Source organism: Alexandromys fortis, unplaced genomic scaffold, assembly GCF_014885135.2.
Source record: "Alexandromys fortis isolate MF-2015 unplaced genomic scaffold, M_Fortis_MF-2015_v1.1 scaffold_29, whole genome shotgun sequence".
Classification (NCBI taxonomy): Eukaryota; Metazoa; Chordata; class Mammalia; order Rodentia; family Cricetidae; genus Alexandromys; species Alexandromys fortis.
The window spans coordinates 3,468,681-3,482,990 of NW_026067891.1; the positions used below are offsets into that span (position 1 = coordinate 3,468,681).

Genomic DNA, 14,310 nt, shown 5'->3' on the forward strand with positions numbered 1-14,310 from the left:
GAGAAACTGAGAGCCATGGAGGACCTGGCCCAGCCATAAGAACATCTGGCCACATCCCCAAAGATCTCCAAAGAAAGACCAGAGTCCCAGAAAGCATGGCTTGAAGATGTGGACCAGCCCCTCCTACTCACTCTGGGTAGCTACCGTCAGTATTCAGGCGTCTGTACTGGCCTGCCCTTGGGGCTCTGACAGGCTATGTCTTCAGCTGCAGCCACTAAGAGCACCACCTGTGTGCATTTACTATGTTCCCTTATCAAAGGGCCCTGCCCACCTCCCATCTCTCTCTTTCTCTGTCTATCTGCCTGTTCCCCCCTCCTCTTTTCTCCCCTCCCTCTCTCCGTCCCTATCTCTGCTCCTCTCTTCTCTTCTGCTGCTCCTGTCCTCAGAGGCCAGTTTCCCCCATCTCCTTTCCTCTTTTTATGTTCCCTTTCCCTTAACAAACCCCTCCACGTGATCTCCGTTGCACGGCGTTTTTATCTCTCATGCCACTTTTTTAAAAAAAGAAAAATCAACAACAGCTACTGCCAACTCCTTTGGCCGTAGACCTACGCCAGTGAGTCTTGACTTCTCACTAGAGAGGGAACTGACTTCTTGGAGAAAAGCTCAACTAGGAACCTGGCCATATGCTTGTCAGGGGTGCGGTCCAGTGCCCTGATGCCGTATGTTGGGGAAAGTAGATCCCACTTGCCTGGGTAACAGAATAAAGAGAGGGATGACCTTCTGTGGCATGCTGTCTGCACCACGACCCTTGTAACAGAACAATCTCAGGTGTTCCCTAGTTCCCCCTGTACGGCTGATCTCTGTGTGATGTGCAGAGATGCGGTTTGTGGTCTGGGTCGGAAATGGGCTGCCACAGCCAGGCCCTGATGGACAATTTCCCGACTGCAGGTGGACAGATGAGCTGAAACAGGTCTGGATGTCTGCCAGGCCATCAGGGTCAACCCAGGCCCTGCCCTGGGCAGCAGTAGTGGCATACTATTGCTTCATAGCCTGCACAGGGGTCCCCCCAGTGTCACCTGGTGAGGACTTCTCCCCCCACCCCCAGTGGCCCCCTTCTGGTCCCTAAGTCCAAGACTCGGCAACTGGGACCTGGAGAGAGAAGACGGACAGGCAGGCAAGGATTGGGAGGCGTCTGAGTGGTACCTCTTCAAAAGGTGTGGACGGGACGGAACCATTCCATCCTGGCGACTTATGCCACCTCCTGTTTAAGGGCCAGTGGCCTGGGAAGCTGGATTTTAACAGAGGGAAGGGGCATGCACTGGAGCCTGAGGCCCTAGCCAGGCGGGGATTAGCTGTCCCTTCCTGGCTATAGGTTTCCAGGTACAGGGCTCCAAACAGTTCAGGGACTTTGTCTATCTAGTCCCTGGGTGGGCATCACGCCCTGGTTTGTCTGTCTAGACCTCACTCATGTGCCTTCGCAGACACCATCCATGACCAGTCCCCCACTAGAATCTGCAGACTATGATGCCCTCCACACTTGGTGACTCACCCACATTCTCTTATGGAGACGTTCTCACAGCCCTGCTGAGACAGTTCACTGTGGCACCCATGTGATCATGAGCTCCCGCTGGGAGCCTGGCAGGCGATGTCCCAGAGGCTGAGTGGGCGGCAACCCACTGTGCTGGCCCCACAGGAAGCTGATCTTCTCCCCCTACACGGGCCCCAGTGCCCGCTCCAGCTGCAGAGGCCAGGAAGTGGGCTGGCCAGTGGACTACTGCTGCGTACCAGACCCCTAAACATAAGCAGAGAAGCCAGGACAGGCTGGGGCTGCTGGGATCTTCCCTAAAGAAGGCCCACTGATGCTAGCAAGGATTCACTTGAGAAGGAAGTTGGTGCATTGGGCACGGGGTACAGCTGAGTTGAGGTTTGGCAATCAGAGTAAAAGAAACACAGAGTGGCTGGCTGGAGTCGGCCTCCATTGCTCTTAAATAACCACAGAGCTTCGTAGATGCCAGGTCTTTTCTGGTCAGGGGCTGAGACGAAGGGCTCTGTACTTGGCAACCACTGAGAACCTCCGACAAAGTGTCATAGGTGTGGGTCTCAGATGGGGTAGAGGTCTTGAGACCATCTCTGGGGAGACCATGAGGCCACTGTCCTGTTGCCATGGCTCCAGGCAGCTGCTAATCCTCTCCCTGGGCTGGACCTCCCTACTGTGTTCCCAAGCGGGCCTCACCTTGTTTGATCCTCCTTGGCAGAGTGGCCAGAGCAGAGGTCATCAAGAAGGCAGAAGCAGCGCTCCAGCAACCAGACCAGCAATCTGTTATATCACGGACTCCTGGGGGGCCTAAGCAGCGCCAGCATCCTTCCTGAACAAGGGCTGTGTCCTTTTCAATGCCATCAGCAACTCCTGACAGTGGAATCCCAGAGCCTTGCTGGGGAAGTGGGACGAGACAGTGCTCTGATCTGACTTACAGTGGTGGGGGTGGCATCGGGGCTGAGGCGGGGAGACTGTGGGTGGAGGAAGCAGATGGCGGTAGCTGGAGCGCCACTTTCCTGAGAGCTGTAGTGTGCAGAACAGGGGAGACCCAGCGTTTCGAGAGGGGGGACTAGGATGAGGAAGCAGACGCAGGAGCTCTGGCCCAGCCTCCAGCCCCCAGAACCCAGCCTGGAAAGGTAGACAGAGTTTCTCCACAAGACGTGAGGAGTGGGTGGCAGGGGTCTTTGAGACTTGTGATGTCATCCAAACTTTTTTGCCTGCAGCCTGGAGGCCCAGGAGTCCTGGGGCTGCTCAGTGACTGAGAACCTTAGGATAGTCAATCCAAAGTGCTCCCTTGACTGACTTGTCCCTACCACAAGGTCTCAGTTTCTCCAGCAGCATAGTAAGGAGGCAGGGCAAGGGCATTCCTAGGCACGGGGAGTTCTCACGGTGCCTAAAGACCCCGAATCTCCCCTCTCTTTACTGGGTACCGATGGCAGAAAGCCAAGCAGTGTGTGCTGGAGTCCGCACCATTGCAGAGGAAGGCTGATTGGTTCTCCAATCTTACTCATGGGGTCCCTCCTGCCTGCCTGCTTCCCATGCCTGGCCTGGCCCGTGGAATGGAAGGTGTCGGTCATTAGCACCTGCACAGGAAGCTCTCTAGAGTGCTGGCCAAGGCCAGAAAGCCAAGGGACAAAAACATCACTCAGAGAAGAGCCAGCGGACAGATCTGGGAACCAGCCCCTGGAATTAGTGGGGACCAAGAGGCACAAAAGCTCTTTGTGTATGGCAGACACAGCAGAACTGAAAAAAACTCAACTCTCAAGCCAGATCCCTTTGCTGACGATATCTTGATACCACATTCCTATAAGGAGACACACTGGGGCCCCAGGACCATCCTTTCACCATCTCTCTGGACACCCCTTGCCTCCTGGGTTGTGCCCATTTTATATTAAATCCTCATATGGACAGCCAGGCATACGTGTCCAGCAATCTGGACAAGTGGAGGGGCCCACTTGTCTCTTGTAAGTCTTAGGCCATCAAGACAGGGCAGAGCTTGCCCCTGGGTCAATATGACAAACAGATACCTGTGGGAAGTGACCTGTCCTGGAGAAAGAACAGTGGTTTCCCCCAGCCTGCCGCCACAGGGCCTGAGAGAAGGGCTGACCCAAATTCCATAATGTGAGGAGTGAGGCCTGGCCACCCACCCCTCAGTGGCCAACCTACAAAGCTAGTCCTCAGATGAGACTCTGAGAGGGAGCTCAGCTCTGGCCCAGCCTGTGCTCCGCTGGTGCCAGCCCAAAGATGACTCTAAGGCTAAAGGCCACCCTGTGCTCAGTCAACAGCACCTCTGGTTCAAATGGCAGCCAGAAGCCAGCTACTTTCACCCATCACCCCATGTCCCATAACAGAAAAATGCTCTTAGTGGGAACCAACCCTATTGTGGCCAAGCAAGGTCATAAGGGAGTGTTTGCTGGAGTTTCCACTGAGGGTACCCTCAGTCTTTGCAAGCTCAGAAACCAGCAAGCTGCCTGGATCCTGCCTGCCTGCCGGACACACTCTACTGAGGATAGAGTAGGCGGTATGGTCAGGTGGAGATCAGCCTAAGTGGGATCCTGTTGGAGATCCTGGTTGGGGGAAGAATGGGCTATGGAGCAGGGCTCACTGCCTGTCTCTGGTGTCCCAGTTGGAGGAGCCCAGGCCAGGTGAGCAGCGATCAGATGTGCTACCTTGAAACAGCCTCTTGAGGTCTCTGCTGGTCTCTGGCCAGGCCCTACTGGCTTGTTGTCCATCTCCCAATCTTGGACATGGTCACATGTGGATGAGTGAGAGGGCTGGTGACAGGAGCAAGAGAGTGGGGACAATGGCTGGAATGCAGGAGAGCCAGAATTGTGACACCGGACAAGGAGCCACACTGGGACCAGTGTCTGTGTGTGGCTCACTTAGCCACAGAGCTTCTCTCTGCCCTGGGGGGCCTTCTCATCTGCTGGGTCCTGCCAAAAGCTCTTCCATACTGTGCACACATTGCACTGTGGGAAGGTGGGCGCTGACCTCCTGCTTGTCTTTAGCACAATCTGAAAATGTCTTATGTTTTATGATTTTATGTATGTGTATGGGTGTTGTGCCTGCTGCCTACAGAGGTCATCAAATTCCCTGAAACTGGAGTTACAGACCATTTTGAGCTACCGTGTGGGTGCTGGGAATTGAATCTCGGTTCTGTAGCCAGTGCTCTTAACTGCCGAGCCACCTCTCCAGCCTCGAGAACTTTCTATATGAAGTTTCTTGTCATTGTTGCCATTGCTTATGACTTCTCTGCTACACACTGAACTGGCGAGGCAGGTGCTGTTTTTGTTCCCAGGAGTATCTGCCTCACAGGGAACATTCAGAAATGGTCTGCTTCCTAAACGCAGAGAGGGTTCTGAAGGCCTACAGTTCCTAGATTTCTTCTCCAGCCAGAGGGCTCTAGACATTCCACCGGACCCCAGCCAGTCTCCTCATCCCACACAGTCACCAGAAACCCTCCCATACGACATCAGAACATCTGGTGCCCCACTCACGTTGTGCCTGTTTCTGGCAGAACCCCCACCCCCACCCGGGTATCCAGGATAGCTCAATCTGCCTTGATGTGCCCTCTACAGCACCAAGCATCCTGTCAGCTGCTGGAGGCAGTGGGCTAGCAGCCGCCATCCCTGGTCAGAGAGGAGACCCCCTCAGGTTGCAGAACAGTGGAGGTGTCTTTATGGCAGGATCTGTGCAGCCTTCTTGGAAAGCGGACAGTCACTGGCTAAATGGAGCCCGGGATTAGGGGAAAGGTTGAAATCATCCTAAACATGGTGTCCAAGTCTGGCTGGGGAGGAGCACTGTGAGGAGTTGGCGCATGGGCAATCGCAAAGCGGTTGGGTTCTCTCCATCGCAAACCTAATTCAAGTTCCACGAAGAAAATGTAGATGTACAGAAAAACTGAGAAAGACCAGGCACCACCTACCGGATTGGCTGAAGAACCTCCTCTCAGGGACAAGCAGTGTGTGGCTAACCCCCACTTCCTTTGGCCAGGTCCTGATGTCATATGGATGTATGTCATCTCAGCTGTTCTTGGTGGGACTGCAGGACATCAGCTCAGGTTAAAGAGCTGCAAGCAGGCTCCAAGGTCAGGGAGCTTCTGGGGCAACCTCTGTGTCTAGATGAGGCCCTCAGCTCTTAGAGTCAGCAACTCCTCAGTGAGCAGCGTCCTAAGACCCAGGAAGTGCCTGGTAGAACACACACACAACACACACACACACACACACACACACACACACACACACACACACACACACACCAGTCCTGCAAGGTCAGAGAACCCCAGGTGCTCGCTTGCACTCTGCCTTGGGGATTCCCACTGCCTCCACTCCACTCTTCGAACCTCACCCGGGACATCTCTGTAGGCCACCAGACTTCTCTCAGCAGAATTCTTCTCAGACTCTCCAGGCATGAGAGGGACTGCTTTCAGTCACAGCCCAAAGAAGTTGTTGGAAAGAGGGGCGTGGTCTAAGTCACTGACAACCGTACTGGGCTGGGAAAAGGTTTCAGAGATGGATAGACATACGTGACTTGGGGCATACAGTGAGCTAGGCAGACAAGAGTCCCACGCAGACCCCCGACTCCTCTCTGGAAAACCCCCTTTCTCGCCATGCCCACGGGAGCTCGCCTCTCCTTACCCAGCCTCCCCACCCTACCCGAGGCGCTCGCCCCGCCCTGCCTCGCCCCGCCCCCTCCATCTCCTCCATCTCTCCCTCCCCCTAGCCTGTGCGCCGGTGCCGACCTCCTACCTCGAGTGAGTACACTGCTCTTGGAGCCCGAGGGCTCTGCCTTGTCGCGAAGTGCCCGCTGTCTCCGGTGTGGGCACCCAGTCCCGCACAGGTCTGTCGCTTCCTCTCGCTGTCTGCAAACAGCCCGGGCCTGGGGTCCCGCCATTCGGACTCTGCCTGCGACGCACAGGATCCCCAAGCTTCCCTGGACATCTGCGGGGCTGAACTGCCTCTGCCCCAGTCCCTCTGGCGTCCTCTCCCCAACCTCGGAGCTGCATCCCTCTGCCTTTTCTCTCCGCCGGCATCGGAGACCCGGCGGCCGCCCGGTGTGCCTGGGTCAGGTCAGAAACCACAAGGGAGCAGATGTCTCCCTCTGCTCATGCACCCTCGGGTCCGACCACTCCATGGCGCGTGCACCCAGTGCCAGGGAGGGTTGCAGACTGAACAAAATTTGAGGTCTCAGGAGCCACGGGCTGGGAGGGAAGGTGGGAAGACGCAGAGGGGCAGGCTAGGCTAGGAGGTCTGCAGCTGGACGCCGGGGGTGGAGAACGGTCGGGAGAAGCAGTGGCTTGCGCATTTGGATCTGCTAGTTGGCGGGCATGGTGGGGCCAGCCATGGGGCTGTGGCCTGACACGCATGGACGCCCTACGGGATCTGGGGTCCCTGCGATTGTTTGCGCGGAGGAGGGAGTCTGGTTACCGGTCCTCCAGCTATCCCGCCCCTCTGTAGGACCGAGAACGTCCTGGAACTTTCCTTCATGTGTAGGGCCTTTCCCTCCATACCACCCCTGTGTGACTTAGGGTGATGAGGGCCAGCACCCAGGTGCCCAAAGTCAGACATGGGAACTGTTGCTCGGCAACACAACGCGTCGCAGGGTCAGGTGGGATGCACTGGAGTCTCTGACAGCACTAAAAACCGATCGTAAGCTGTCATTGGCTCCCCATAAAGTAAAGGAAAGGCCCAGATTTCTGAAGAAATGGATTGTAGACTGAAGTAACCGCCTTCAGGGCAGGGAAACCCACCTGAGCTACTTTGCCAGATCATGCCGTTCTCTCCTTGCCTCCTGGCTAGTCCTAAACCTGCCTCACTTTCCCCCCTGCCCTGGCCCAAGCAGCCTTCAGAAGCGTTCAGAGGTGGAGTGTATGTATCTGGGGGAAAGACAGGAGAAGAGGTGTCGCTAATGACTATGGGTAGGGGTGGAGTGTGGATGTCAGACCCCAGCCCCCCCCCCAGCAAAGCAGAAGCGGGGGGCAGAAGCATACAGCATGGGTGACTTGACACTTCCATCTCCAGATGAGTCAGGGTCCAGCCATTTCATCCTTCGGGCAACTCTGCATCTGTATGGGCTTGCTTATACCTGCAGCCTGGGCTCAGGGAAGCACCAAGGTCCCCAAGATCACAGGGCAGGTATTGGGGTAGGGGCTAGGACCTGCTGGGGAAGATGGCACTGGAGGGTGGGCTTGTCTAAACAGGTCATTAGCTGGACTCTGGATGGGTAACCCCCTCCTTCGCTCCTCCCTCCCACAGTTGAGATGGCCTGAGGGGCAATTTTCCCGTGAACATGTAATTCTGGTGAATAAGAAAATTGCTCTTTTAAAAACGGTTCTTGCAGAATCATATTCTACGAGGCTGGCACAGCTCTAGGGCGCATTTTGTTCTTTGTAGCTCCGAGGCTGGTCGGGAGTTGCAGCGTTTGCATAGATGGCAAGGACTGGTGGCCTGCTAAGCCACTCCTGAACTCTGGGCAGCAGTGCGGAGGGATGGGCCAGAGAGAAACCTCAGAAGCCCAGAGAAAATGAGAGCTAGACTTAAAGTCAGAATGCATTCAAGAGCCGCTACCCAAAGTCAGAGCCTGTTAGAGATCCCCAGAACCCCTCAGCCCTTTCCCCAGTAGTGGAGAGCTCATCTTCAGGGGTTGGTCTATCACCCACATCCAGCCCTTTTCAGGTCCTTTGCTTAGTCTTTTGGGGAGAGGTGACCCACGGGCCTCTGCAGCAGGTCTATGTGTGTTGGCCATGTGAAATAACATTTCGTGACTCCTGGCTGAACCATGGTCCTTTACAGGACAGTTCCTTACAGGAGTCCATGGGACCCATCGGTGAGCATCACTTTAGACATATCATATAGATAGATACTTCCTGAGACCAGCCCCTGTGAGCCAATCAGCAGTTCCACCTAGGGACTCCAAGGAAGCTTCTGTCCGAATGTCTTGGTTTCCCTCCGAAGCTATGTGTGATGTGGGGCCCAGCTGAAACCATTCTTGTCCCCAATCCAGGGACACCCTTCTAGACCAGGGGTTCAATGCCAACAGAAGAACTCCATCATATACTTAGCTACAGCCATCTTGCACCTAACATTGTATTTTAAAGCTATTTATTTATATGTGTATGGGTATTTTGCCTTCATATATGTTTATGTACCATATGCATGCAGTGCTGTGTGTACAGAAACCAGAAGAGGACCTCAGATCTCCGGGACTGGGGTTATAGATGGCTGTAAACTGTCATGTGGGTGTTGGGAATTGAAACTGGGCTCCTCTGAAAGAGCAGTCAATATTCTCAAACACTAAGCCATCTCTCCAGCCTTTCTCCTTTCTTAATACCAGGTCTCATGTGTCACGAACTGGCCTCAAACTTAGTATCTAATCAGGACAGGAATGACCTTGAGCTTCTAATCCTCTGCCTTGATTTCTTTCAAGTGCTGGACTCACAAACCTGTGCTAGCACATCTGGTTTATGCATCGGTAGGAACTGGAACCCAGGTGATCGTGCATGCTAGGCAATCACTCTCCATTCCCAGCCCTACCCTTGGCCTTGGTTATTAAATAAAGTTTGTCGTGTACCTCTTGTCTTAGCTTTGCTGATGGAATAGTATCATCGTAGTCACTGTCTGTGGTGTTTCCATGAGGTGTCCCTACTGATATTCTTCGGGATTTTCTGCGGCTCTGTGATGACGCTGCTGTATTGTGACTTAATCCTACTGGAGACATGATTAACCATAAAGTCTCATCCTTCCCCCTTGTCCTGTGGCCCCTGCTTGGCCTTCCTGTTGCTTTCATGTATGCATCTTCTCAGTATCCCTCAGTGTCTTCTATTTCACCAATTCTCTCCTCAACACTATCTACATTAAAATTAGTCTTGTTGTTTTTTTTTGAAATTGTTGTTTATTTAAATGGCTGTATTTTCCGTATTTTAAAGGTTTTTTTTTATTTTAAATTATGTGTGTCTGTGTGGGGGCTGTGTGCATGTCAGTACAGATTCCCAGAGGCCAGAGGTATCAGATCCCCCTGGAGCTAGAGTTACAAGCAGTTGTGAGATGCCCAGCATAAATGCAGGAATCAAATCTGGGTCCTCTGCAAGAACAGCCTCGACTCTTAGCAGATGGGCCGCCTTTCCTGGCACGAAATGGCTGTGTTTTTCATGTCCAAGTTCTGTGGCTTCCAAGTAGGGGACCTGCTCCATTTACTCATTACTCCTTATAATGTTTTACCCATACTGCAGTCAAAGATCTTACACTTAACTGAAACATGTTCCGGGCATACTAGTTAAATCATTAAATCATCTTATTTTATTTTAGCTCTTCCAGGTGAATCCACTGCTGGTCCCCTCCATCTTGGTCTTCCAGGTCCTATTCCTTAGCATCTCTGAGCTTTGAGAACTTGGGACTTTGGTGAGTTGGCCTGTGGGAGGAACCTTTTTATTTCCTTGTTGCTGCTGCGGTTCTCTCTTGGATCCCCACACCCTGGCCTGCCTTTTTTTGTTCTTCAGATTGCAGTTGCCTCTGGTAGGTCCTGCACCCCAGGACTAGGTCCTTCCCTGACAGCTGTGGGAGTGCCCCATGTCTGCTCTGGCCTAGGCCACTACAGATCAGCTGAGCAGACCCAGGTCTCTGAGGACAGCATCGCTAGTGGACAGCCTGGCTCAGGCCGAGGGCTCCTGCCTTGCTATGGCCTGTCCCTGGCCTGTGTCCTCCTAGTACTTCAACCATATGCACCAGTCCTGCCCATCTCCTTCTTGCCCAGCAACAGAGATGTTTATTTCTTCTTGGGCATCTTGCTTTCATGAAAGACTTGAAACACAAATGCACCTGCCACTCATCTGTCAGGCACTGTCCGCCCACACCTGCCTCTCCGCTTTCTCCACAAAGCCCATGCACTGCCTGTGTCCTCCCTCTGCTTCCGGGGCCTTAGTTTGCCTGGGTCTGCCATGTGCTGGGCTGTAGACCCCCTCCTGTGCTGTGCCCACAGCCTGGTGTGTTCCTGTTGGCTGGGCTGTTATGTCTGTTCTGTGTGTTTGTCCTCTCTGCACTAGGCACCTTTCCATCCCATAACGAGCACTAAGCCTGGACTTAAGGATATCTGTTCTGCCATTGTTAAGCAAGAAACAGACCTTTGCCCTGAGCAGGCAGTACCTTCAGCCTGGTGTCCTCGGGGGCGAGAAGCGGGCCAGCCACTGTATAGTACAGGGACCTCTGGAGTCACCGCTGCTGCAGAGAGTCTCAGGCCCTGCTGGGGGTAGAAACCTGTCTACTGAGGACAGCATTCCCTAAGATCCCCTGTCGGGGGAGGGCCCCACACCAGAGAGTCCAACCTTGGACTTACTGGCAGAGCAGGCCTAGGATGCCACATGTGTTGGGTACGACTGGCTTACGGCAGCCAAGGCATCTCAGCTCCCCCATCTTTCTCTATCGGCCACTTTTCCTCATAGTTTGGGGACCCCTGGGAGGTGATACCCACTGAGTTTATGTCACCTTCCTGAAATACTGCCTTTCAGGGCTCTGAGAGGTTTTGGAGAGAGGGTGCTGGACATCAGACCAAGCCAGGGGAGTCATGGGTTGTGTGCGCATCCTAGGGCAGTCACCCATCCTCTCGTGGCTTCTTCTTTCTCTCCGGCTTGTTTTCCAAACAATTTGCTTAATGCGATTCCCGGCCAAGTCGAGCATGATTAATGGTGTTTACCCACTACCATCGGGCAGGAGGACTGGGGGTGGCTGGAGGAAGGAATACCCGAATGTGTCCACTCACGACACCCTCTTCTCTTGCAGAGATACACGTGGGACTGGTACCTTGCCTGAAGCCGGCAGCATGGAGCCCCTCTTTCAAGCTTCCACACCCAGCTGGAATGCCTCAGCTGCTTCCAGTGGTAACCACAACTGGTCACTGGTGAGCCCAGTGTCATCGATAGGAGCCCAGGCAGTACTGGTGCCCGTTCTCTACCTGCTGGTGTGCACGGTGGGGCTGGGTGGAAATACACTGGTCATCTATGTGGTGCTGCGGCATGCCAAGATGAAGACGGTTACTAACGTGTACATACTGAACCTGGCTGTAGCGGATGTCTTGTTTATGTTGGGGCTTCCCTTCCTGGCTACGCAGAATGCCGTCTCCTACTGGCCTTTCGGCCCCTTCCTGTGCCGCCTGGTCATGACGCTGGATGGTATCAACCAGTTCACCAGTATCTTCTGCCTGATGGTCATGAGTGTCGATCGCTACCTGGCTGTGGTCCATCCTCTCCGCTCAGCCCGGTGGCGTCGCCCACGGGTAGCCAAGCTGGCCAGCGCTGCTGTCTGGGTCTTCTCACTGCTCATGTCTCTGCCTCTCTTGGTCTTCGCCGACGTCCAGGAGGGCTGGGGCACCTGCAACCTGAGCTGGCCAGAGCCTGTGCAACTATGGCGTGCAGCCTTCATCACCTACACGTCTGTGCTGGGCTTCTTTGGGCCCCTGCTGGTCATCTGTTTGTGCTACCTGCTCATCGTGGTGAAGGTGAAGGCGGCAGGTGTGCGCGTGGGCTCCTCCCGGCGACGGCGCTCAGAGCGCAAGGTGACTCGCATGGTGGTGGTGGTGGTGCTGGTGTTCGTGGGCTGCTGGCTGCCTTTCTTCATCGTCAACATCGTCAACCTGGCCTTCACGCTGCCCGAGGAACCCACCTCTGCCGGCCTTTACTTCTTTGTGGTGGTCCTGTCTTATGCCAACAGCTGTGCCAACCCCCTGCTCTATGGTTTTCTCTCCGATAACTTCCGCCAGAGCTTCCGGAAGGTTCTGTGCCTGCGTAGAGGATATGGTATGGAGGATGCAGATGCCATAGAGCCGCGGCCAGAGAAGAGTGGGCGGCCGCAGGCAACACTGCCCACACGCAGCTGCGAGGCCAATGGGCTCATGCAAACCAGCAGGCTTTGAGTGCCCCAGCAGCACCCAGGTCCGGCCAGGCCTCTCTGAAGTTGTCTTCTGGGATGTGAGGGGGCTGAGATGCTCTTGTCCCCAGGTCTGCAAGTTGGATTCTTCTTGGTAGCAGTGTGAAGACAGCTGCCTGGGGCTAAGCCATGGGTAGTCAGCACAGCTGGTGTCCTGTGGTGACTGACCCTCGCTTTCACCAAAATGTTCTGCCAGGCCAGGGTCTGAGAGTTTGGAGGTCCTGAGATGGGCTTGGTAGGGAGAAAGGGCTGGATTTGCCCTCTGGAAATATTCAGGCACCTTCACCTCCAGTGTGGCACGATTGTCAGCCTCTCGGGCCAAGAAGCAGCTTTCCGGGAGGAAGCCAGGAGACGCTCGTGCAAACTGTTGGTTCATGCCAGAGACTGCCCTCCCTGAAGCCATGCTGGCCCCCAGCCTCTGCTCCATCCACCTTCTGGCCAGCATGGAAGCCAATTGAAAAGTACCCATGTGTGCTGGGCCCCCAGCCTCTGCTCACAGCCTTCTAGGCCTCTGCGATCTTGCAGCTGCGTGCACTTTGAGGACAGTTGAAGCAAAGCTGCACTGATCTGGGGACAGAGGAAGTAAAACCCTAGGGCACTACTCTGGCCTTTCCTCCATTTCTCCAGCATGAGGAAAGTGAGGCCTTGGCCTCCACAGTGAGTGTGCAAGGCAGACACATGGTGAAGACCAGGAAGAGGAATAGACTCACCAGGACTCGGTCTATTCAGAGTGGCCCAGAAAGGAAAGACTCTGCAGAGGCTTCCTTGAGGCTCAGAGACTAAGGACACACAGGGACTTCACAATCCTCTTTCTCCTTAAAGCAAAATGCTGGGGCTCTCTCTGTTCTTGGAGAGGGGGCAGGGTGAGCAGGTAGCAGGCAGGAACTGTTCCCAGTGCAAACAGCACAGTCTAGAAAGCCCTACCATGTGAGATAGTGCAAATGCCAGGGCCAAAGAGGGCCAAGTCCCTGGGGAACCTGTGATCCCCCTCAGCCCCCTCCAGCAGCTTCTCCACTCAGACACAGAATGTGCTCAAAGAACCCCCGGGGTCCCCAGGGCACCCTTGGGCCTTTCTGAAGCTGGAGAAAGAAGTAATCGTATTATTTCCCTGCTCTGGGCAGCCCTGCCTGGCAGTGCTTGGCTCCCTAGGAGGGTGCAGAGGCCAGGCCAGCAAAACTGGCCAGAGAAAGACTGTGGGGGCTGCTGGGTCACATCTGAGAACGTGACCCCTCCCTAGACAGATGCCGAGCCTGGAAGCTCATCCCTCATAATGAGGGCTCTTGTGTCTTACAGCCTGCCCCGAATAAATGAGAAAATAAAGTGTTTAATTCCTTCCCAAAGCAAATATTGTCCATGGAGCCAAGTGAAGTCAGTTCAAAGCAGAGAACTCCACAGCTGTATTGTCATCTGCTCCCAGAGACCTGACCTCCGGCGAGGAAGGGCAGGGACATTTCCATTTGCTGGTTCTGGACCCAGTTCTTAGGAACTGGCGGCAAAACCCACCCCACCCACCAATGTCAGCATCCCGAGGAGGGGTGTTTCCAGAGGAAACTGAGGCCACTTTACCCCGTAGCCTCTGCCCACCGTTGGGCCTTCTCCTAGGATTCGGCTGTGAAGGGCAACCATACCAAATGGCTCAGGAGAGTGAGCAGAGGGCTCAGGTCTCTGCCGACAGTTTTGATAAAGGGGGTTCCTGACCGGACAAAAGTGCTCTTAAAGGTACAGACATGGCAGGTAGCCAGCACGCTCTTGCAGGGAGCGAAGCACAAACACACCCCATGGACTTGGACATAGAAATGAATGGAGGGTGCTTCTTAGAATATCCTTGGTTCTAGAAGCTTCCCTTACACCTCTGGGCACCCTGTTCCTTTTCTCGCCAGTCTGAAGCCCCATATAGCATCAGCAGTAGTATCCAGGCCC

At 54.6% G+C, this 14,310-nt stretch overlaps 1 protein-coding gene across 1 annotated transcript; it reads left to right on the forward strand.

The window, feature by feature from the left end:
* Positions 1–11,272: 11,272 nt before the first annotated feature.
* On the forward strand, positions 11,273–13,477 carry Sstr5 (somatostatin receptor 5). The gene has a single exon (XM_050135939.1). It carries the CDS (start codon positions 11,288–11,290, stop codon positions 12,374–12,376), a length of 1,089 nt encoding a protein of 362 aa, XP_049991896.1. The 5' UTR covers positions 11,273–11,287; the 3' UTR covers positions 12,377–13,477.
* The last annotated feature ends 833 nt before the right edge of the window (positions 13,478–14,310 follow it).

Excerpts from the sequence above, each read along its gene's own strand:
- Sstr5 (XM_050135939.1), top strand. The coding sequence starts at position 11,288 with ATGGAGCCCCTCTTTCAAGCTTCCACACCCAGCTGGAATGCCTCAGCT.